At 38.3% G+C, this 8,249-nt stretch overlaps 1 protein-coding gene across 1 annotated transcript; it reads left to right on the top strand.

Moving 5' to 3' along the window:
* The first annotated feature begins 227 nt into the window (after nt 1-227).
* On the top strand, nt 228-3,167 carry LOC145821629 (uncharacterized). The gene is made up of 4 exons (XM_082918170.1): nt 228-902; nt 945-1,899; nt 2,257-2,456; nt 2,946-3,167. Exons 1-4 carry the CDS (start codon nt 228-230, stop codon nt 3,165-3,167), a joined length of 2,052 nt encoding a protein of 683 aa, XP_082774296.1.
* Nucleotides 3,168-8,249: the final 5,082 nt, after the last annotated feature.

The raw sequence follows: 8,249 nt of genomic DNA, 5'->3' as shown, positions 1-8,249 counted from the left end.
TTTAAAAACTATCCTTGCATATAAATATAATAATAATAATAATGATAATAAATAAATGAATAAATCACAAGAAAATCCCATCATGCAGAATGGCTGGACGAACAAGAAATAATAACAACGGTAATGGTGATGGAGTACCTGATGGCGATGTTGCTCGAATTATATGCGCGATTGCTGATAGGGTAGGCAATATACCACCCCGAAACCAAGATTAAAACAAATCAGAGATGATAGCAAAATTTGAAAAGCTACGTCCCCACAAATTCCTTGGTGGATCAAACCCCCATGAAGCTGAAGCTTGGTTAAGACAAATTAAGAAGTTGCTAGATACTTCTGACATCCGAAATGAACAAGATAGAGTGACCATGGCGGCATTTCAAATGGAAGGGGAAGCAGATCATTGGTGGGAAATGATCAAAAGTACTCGACAAGTAGAGATATTAACTTGGAGACAGTTCGAAGACCTGTTCATGGAAAAGTATTTTCTTAACTCGCTAAAACAAGAAATGATTCAAGAGTTCCTCCAACTGAAACAAGGAAAAATGTCAGTCGCTCAATATGCGAACCGTTTTGAAGCTCTTTCACGGTACGCTTCAGCCATAGTAGCAAATGAAGAGGATAAGGTTAGGCGATTTGAATGGGGTTTGGACATAGACATTAGAGGAAGATTGATCGCAGTGCAACTCTCCACCTATGCCCAGATGGTGGATCGAGCTTTAATTGTGGAACGAGAGTTAGCAGATTCCGAACGCATTCGAAATCAGCGATCAAGGAACAACAACCAACCACGCGGAGGAGGCCCAGTCCGCAACACCAGAAACCATCCTGTGCCAGCACCTTATGCCGAAGGGATGCAGCAGCAACAAAGGCAGAATCGAGGAAACCAGCAAGGAGGAAACTTTGTAAGTTAGTGGAAAGGAAGATGTTTCGGATGTGGTCAACAGGGGCATCGTCGAAGTGAGTGTCCTCAAGGTGGGAAGTATTTTATGGATCAGCGAGGAGCACAACCATACAACAAATGCCAACCAGGGCAAGGTTCTAAGCCTACTCAACATGCCCAGACCAACAAGGGGCAGCCTCAAGCCTCTAAGAATGCAGGCCGACCAAGAACACAACCACAAGGAGTTGGAAATGGAAAGAAACCGGGAGAGACTAACCAACAGGCAGTAGGAAGAATGTATGCTCTCCAAAAAGAAGAAGATGTTGATAACCCATCAGTAATTCAAGGTATGTTAATCCTTATGAATTCTTGGGTTAAAGTATTGTTTGATTCTGGGGCTTCGCATTCTTTTATATCCACTGCATGTATGACAAGTTTGGGTTTAAATCCAGAGGCGCTAGAGATAGCTATGAGTGTCACTTCACCCTTAGGAGGTCAAACCCGAGTAAATCTAGTATGTAAATCTTGTGAGCTAGAAATCTCCGGTTCATATTTGAACTGTGATCTAAGAGTTATGGATATGTCTGATTTTGACATCATCCTAGGAATGGACTGGTTGTCAGTTCATCAAGCCATTATTGATTGTTACCATAGGACAGTGACAACATCCTCCCTTAATAGCATGAAAGTCCAATTTAAAGGAGATAGACAAGATTCTCTAACTCCAACGTGTTGCAAGTCGGGACAGCATGATCAACTAACCGGATGGTTGGCAAGCCTAATTTTGGAAGGCGAAAATCGAGAGGATCCAGGATTACCCCATGTGGTGTGTGAGTACGCTGACGTTTTCCCTGATGAATTACCAGGATTACCCCCAAAACGAGAGGTAGATTTCACGATTGAGCTTCAACCCGGGACTTCACCGATTTCAATAGCACCACACCGTATGGCGCTAGCTGAACTTCGAGAATTGAAGGAGCAGTTGCAAGAACTGTTGAGTAAGAAGTTCATCAGACCAAGTACGTCCCCTTGGGGAGCGCCAGCATTATTCGCAAAGAAAAAGGATGAAACCTTAAGATTGTGCATTGATTATCGACAACTAAATCGAGCCACCATTAAAAATCGATATCCCTTACCCAGAATTGATGACTTGTTTGATCAATTAAGAGGTTCAAAATGTTTTTCCAAAATTGACCTTAGGTCGGGATATCACCAACTTCGTGTCAGAGGAGAAGATATACCCAAAACCGCGTTTCGAACTCGTTATGGCCACTATGAGTTTGTGGTAATGCCATTTGGTTTGACGAATGCTCCTGGGGTATTCATGAGTTTAATGAACAAAATCTTTACCCCCTATTTGGACCAATTTGTGGTAGTATTCATTGATGATATTTTGATATACTCACGATCGGAGGGAGATCACGAGCAACATCTGAGGACTGTTTTGCAAATTCTAAAAGAAAACCAATTGTATGCTAAAGCTAGCAAATGTGAATTTTGGCTGAAGGAAGTAAAGTTCTTAGGTCATGTTGTGTCTGAATCAGGGATATCAGTGGATCCTGCTAAAGTAGAAGCAGTAATGGGGTGGAAACAACCTAAGAATACGTTTGAGATTCGTAGTTTCTTGGGATTAGCAGGTTATTATAGGAGATTCATTCAGGATTTCTCCAAATTAGCCAAGCCGATGACACGCCTAACGCAAAAAGGAGTAAAGTTTGAATGGAACGAAGCGTGTGAACAGTCATTTCAAGAACTCAAGAAGAGACTGACAAGCGCTCCTATATTAGTCATACCCGAACGTGACGTTGGGTACACTGTTTATTGTGATGCCTCTAAGGAAGGGTTAGGTAGTGTGTTAATGCAAAATGGGAAGGTAGTAGCTTACGGATCAAGACAATTGAAGAATCATGAGAAAAATTATCCTACTCACGATTTGGAGTTGGTAGCTGTGGTCTATGCACTTAAGACTTGGCGACATTACCTCTATGGCGAAAAATTTGAGATATTTACCGATCACAAAAGCTTGAAGTACTTGTTCACCCAAAGAGATTTGAACATGAGACAGAGATGCTGGATGGAGTACCTTGAAGATTACCAATTCACCATATCTTATCATCCCGGGAAGGCTAATGTTGTAGCAGATGCACTAAGTCGAAAGACAAGGGAGATTGTAGCCAACATATCAATTAAAGAATGGGAAATGGCAAGCACTGTGAATGAGTTTAAGTTACAACCAGAGACTCAGAATGGGAGGGGTAGGTTGTTTACAATAGTTACAACACCCTAACTTCTTACCAAAGTGTTGGATGCCCAAAGATTTGATCAGGAGATCGACTCCATCAAGGCCCGATTAGTGTCCGGGGAATCTTCACCAGATTGGACGCTCCATCAAGATGGTAGTTTAAGGTATTTAGGTAGAATTTTTGTGCCAAACATCGAACAATTAAGAGAGGAAGTACTTAAAGAATTTCACCATTCGGTTTTTGCGGTTCATCCGGGAGGAAATAAGATGTACCAGGATCTTAAGCGATAGTATTGGTGGAGTGGAATGAAGAAGGGCGTTGCTCAATTCGTATCTAAGTGCTTGACGTGTCAGCAAGTGAAGGCAGAACATCAAAAGCCGGCAGGGAAACTCCAACCTTTACCAATACCTAAGTGGAAATGAGAACACATAACAATGGATTTTGTAACGGGATTACCCCGATCACCACAAGGCCATGATGCCATTTGGGTGGTGGTTGATCGATTAACTAAGACGACACATTTCCTACCAATAGGACCAGGAGGCACACTCGAATCTTTAAGCCGAATATTCATTCGAGAAATCATTAGGTTGCATGGAGTACCAGTCTCAATAGTGTCAGATCGTGATTCTCGTTTTACGTCACAGTTCTGGCAAAGTCTGCAAAAGGCCTTGGGTACAGAGTTGTGTTTTAGTACATCTTTTCACTCTCAAACTGACGGTCAATCAGAAAGAACAATTCAAACTTTAGAAGACATGCTTCGAGCTTGTGTGATGGACTTTAAAGGTAGTTGGGAGAAATATTTACCACTAGTCGAATTCTCTTACAATAACAGTTTTCAAGCAAGTATTGGTATGGCACCGTATGAAGCTTTGTACGGACGGCCTTGCCGATCACCAATATGTTGGATAGAAGTCGGAGAAACACCTCTTTTAGGGCCAGAATTAGTTCAAGAAACTACCGAGAAGGTGAAACTAATTAGGCAGAGGCTCGAGACCGCTCAGAGTAGGCAGAAAAGCTATGCAGATAAAAGGAGAAGACCTTTAGCATTTAAAGTTGGAGACCATGTGTTTCTGAAAATACAGCCTCGTCGAGGAGTTGTTCGTTTCGGAAAGAAGGGAAAGTTGTCACCTCGCTTCATTGGACCTTTCGAAATTTTGGACAAAATAGGAGAAGTGGCGTACCGTTTGGCCCTACCGCCTCAACGGGCTGGAGTACATAATGTTTTCCACGTCTCTATGCTACGGAAATACGAGTCACACCCTTCTCACATCATCAATTGGGAGGAAATTAATCTTGATGAAGACGTGACATTTGAAGAAAAGCCTGTCAAGATTTTAGATTGTCGCGAAAAGAAATTACGAGGCAAAACTATACCATTGGTTCGAGTTCTCTGGAGACATCATGGGACGGAAGAGTCAACGTGGGAGCGAGAAGATATGATACGTGTCAATTACCCTCAACTTTTCGAGTCTAAAGGTACGAATTAATTTCGAGGACGAAATTTTCTTTTAGGAGGGTAGATTGTGAAAACCCATCTTTTAATTATTCTTTAAAGAAAATTAATTAATTAATTAATTAATTAATTAATTAATTTTGTCTACAGTCTATCTGAATTGTATATTAGTGTAAAAAAAAAATAGTTTTAAATTAACCCAATTCTATCACTAACAAAGGCCTTATTAAAAATAAAAATGTTATGGATGTTCAATAATTAGGGTTATAAAAAAAAAATGAAGAAAGAAAGAAAGAAAAATTGCGTGGCTGTTTGCATGGTGATATGGGAACCATAAACCACCATCCCTCTTGGAATTTAGGGAAAGCTTTCATTCTTGGAACTTTGAGAAAGTGAGCAAGATAAAATAATGGAAAGAATGAGAGGGAGAGAGAGATATCTTCAACAAGCATTTTATATATATATGCATGTAAGCCTTCCTTGTGCATGCAAGCATTCGGTAGAAGAAAAAAAAAAAAGAAAAAGAGGAGAGAAATCTCTTAAGCAACCAAGTTTAGCAGTAGGAGAGGAATAAGAGTAGGAGGTTAAGGAAACCAAAGTTCTCAACCATTTTCTCACCCTACTATTAGGTAAGAAAACCCTTCCAACCCTCTCATTTTTTTTATTGTTGGAATCTTCAGATTTTATTCCTATGATAAAATGACTAATTTATAGATAGAAATGTATATATATATGTATGTAAATTTTGTGATGTGTATATCAAATATCTGAAGATACTGTTAGTCAAAAAAAAAAAAGAAAAAAAAATCATGGTATTATTGTAAAAATAGGCTTGCATGTGTATTTCATACCATTATAGAGTGAATTGAAGAATTTATTTGGTCTTTGAATCTGCCAGCCTGTTACCCGAATTTTTAGATACTTTTATACTCACAATTTCGAGATGATTTCTTCTACAAAGTTGTTGATAATGATGTCTAGTTTATCTAGAAATTTTTGGAAACAATTTTCGAGCTTTCTACGAATTTATACAAATTTTTAACTAAATCTGAAACTGTATTCAGAATAATCTGTCTTGAATCTGCCAGCATGTTACCCGAATTTTTAGACAATTTTATACTCCGAATTTCGAGATGATTTCTTCTACAAAGTTGTTGATAATGCTGTCTAGTTTATCCAAGAATTTTGGTAACAATTTTTGAACTTTCTACGAATTTATACAAATTTCTAACTAAATCTGAAACTGTGAGACAGATTTTACCATGTATTTGAAAATTTATTTAAAATTCTATACTAAGCCAAATCTGGTAATTTCTAACTAAAATATGAAATTTGAGAAGTCTAGTTTCATGATAAATGTTTAGATTATGGGTTTGATCTATAAATTTAAGCATGGAATTAATGTAAGGAAATGTGACAAATCTGTGTCATAAACACCCTTGGAATTTGTTTAGAATTATTTATAAGTTATTTTTGGAAAATACTTTCTGAAAAATAACCATAACATGTTTATTGAGTATCTTGTAGATTGATATGAATTTTAGAGTTTTATAAGTAATGTATTTATAATTTTATTTGCAAGATATATACTCTGAAAATTTTTCTGGACAGGATGAAATCACCACTTTAATATTATGCTAGTCTAATTTTGTAAATCAAAAATTTGTTCATGTGTGTATTTATGGTTTAATTCTTGTATCTAAGTTATTATTTCATACCATGGTTTAAATAAATTGTTTATTTAAATTCTGTACTTTTATTTAGTATTGTGTGACACATGCAATATTTTATGATTGAGAATTTTAATGAGTTGGTATAACATTACTTGTGATTAAAAATTTGGAATTATTTGTGATTAATGTCAAAATTAACTGAAATAATTAACGACATATACAAAGTTAACAATTGACGGTTAATACCAGTTGTTCGGGGTGAGTCTTGGTTTAAAGACTGTACGGAATTAAGGGTTGACGGTTAACACCGGTTGTTCAGGGTGAGCCCTGGTTTTGAGAATTCTCACGTAAATTGTGTTGCGAAACTCTAAGATGGCACGGGACTTATTTGAACCCTTTTCGGTATTCGGTTTTGGAATAAAGGTGGATGTGCAGGTGACACACAGGGAGGTTACTTACCCCTGGCAGACCGTTTCCTTGGGGCAGACCACGGATGCCACTACTTGGGTATATAACTCCGGACGTGGGCATCCCTGGTAGTTACGGTTGGTAACACTTAAATATTTGACCAAGGGAGGGTTTCAAATTAACCGTTGCCATGCTTAGTGGTTGGTAAGCTAAATCTCTTTGGTGAGATTTCGAGTGTCACCTAATTTATAAAAATTACTGAAATTATTCTAATGGCTGTAAATTCTGTGTATAATTATGTTGTTATCTCATGTTTAGAATATTATTATTTTTCTCTTAAAAAGAATGGTAGGTTGGTTACGTTTTCTTACTGTGTTGCAAAACTCATGGCATATATTTTGTTGCCCTGGCGTTTCATGCCAGATTATGTCGAAGAAGGGACTGAGGCTGAAATTGGAGCTGCTGCCAATATCGAACCTTGGCTGACTTAGAGTCAAGATTTTATCCAAATAAAATCCTGTTATCCCTTGTATTAGGATTAAACTATGTTGTGACGTTATGTGTGAACTTGTAGTTTTATTTTGTCGTTGGACTTTGGCTTTGTAAGAACTTAAAATTTCCTAATTAGTAGTTAAAATTTTATCTAGCAAGTTATTGTTAGTTAAAGTCTTATGATGTCTCAAAAAAAAAAAAAAAAAATTTGGGGCGCCACAAGGCCGAGATGTTACCTTTGCACCTGAGTGACCTTGTCCTGGAGTGGTATGACCTAGACTGAGGTGTGGCACATCTAGGCCAAGGTGTGGCACAGCTTAGTCAAGTGTTGTCCTTCCTAGCCGAGGTCATTGTCACCTTAGTTGCCGAAGTCTTGTTGTTAGCCGATGTCACCACTTGCCGGAGTGCCATACCGAGTAGCTTGTTAGATACACTTTGTCATAGTCTTGTCTTGTCAATCTATCACCTTTTTGAAAAGAACCAACCAGCCGTTGCCACGTGTCCGAGCTGAGAGTTAAGTCAGCCGGCAGAGAGAGAATCCAATCATTTGTTATATCCTTGTTTTGAAGAGGAGAGAGAAGCTCTAGAAGAGGGAGAGAAGTTCTTGAGGGAGAGTAGATTTCCAAGCTTGATTCCTAGAGATCGAACCGTTAGATCCGTGTTCGAAGGTTAGATTCTAAATCTGCTCTTGTCGTTCTTTATGTTTATGTTGTTGCATTACATGATTGAATATGATTTGTAAGCTATGCACTGCTTTGAGGTTCGGTTTTAGAAAGAGAAAATAGCATTCATGTGTTCTTCAAGAAAAGTCATGTTTTGATCCGAAAACTTATGCCAAGATTCATGTTTTTGTGTTTGTTTTCACATGATTTTCAAGTATGGGTACCCAGGTCCATGTTTTCGAACTCATAGCATGAAACCCCAGATTTTGTAAATAAAGAAGTTATGATTTTAGCATCCATGTTCTTCATGTTCTTCATGATCTTCATGTTCATGTTCTGCCTGTTCTTCACGGGTGGAAACCCAGATCTCCAGACCTCACTTTCCGAAGTGTAGTCGCCGAGATCACTCTCACCTAGACCTCACACTTAGGCCAA

This window comes from Camellia sinensis, chromosome 3, assembly GCF_055761805.1.
Source record: "Camellia sinensis isolate YWXY chromosome 3, ASM5576180v1, whole genome shotgun sequence".
NCBI lineage: Eukaryota > Viridiplantae > Streptophyta > Magnoliopsida > Ericales > Theaceae > Camellia > Camellia sinensis.
Note: the sequence above shows the minus strand (reverse complement) of the source record. Positions and strands in the feature narration are given on the sequence as shown.

Bases quoted from the DNA above. Each gene is read 5' to 3' on its own strand.
- LOC145821629 (XM_082918170.1), top strand. From the start codon at position 228: ATGATAGCAAAATTTGAAAAGCTACGTCCCCACAAATTCCTTGGTGGA. The intron at 1,900-2,256 runs GTACGTCCCCTT...AATTTGTGGTAG, and splicing joins TAAGAAGTTCATCAGACCAA to TATTCATTGATGATATTTTG. The intron at 2,457-2,945 runs GTAATGGGGTGG...AACATGAGACAG, and splicing joins ATCCTGCTAAAGTAGAAGCA to AGATGCTGGATGGAGTACCT.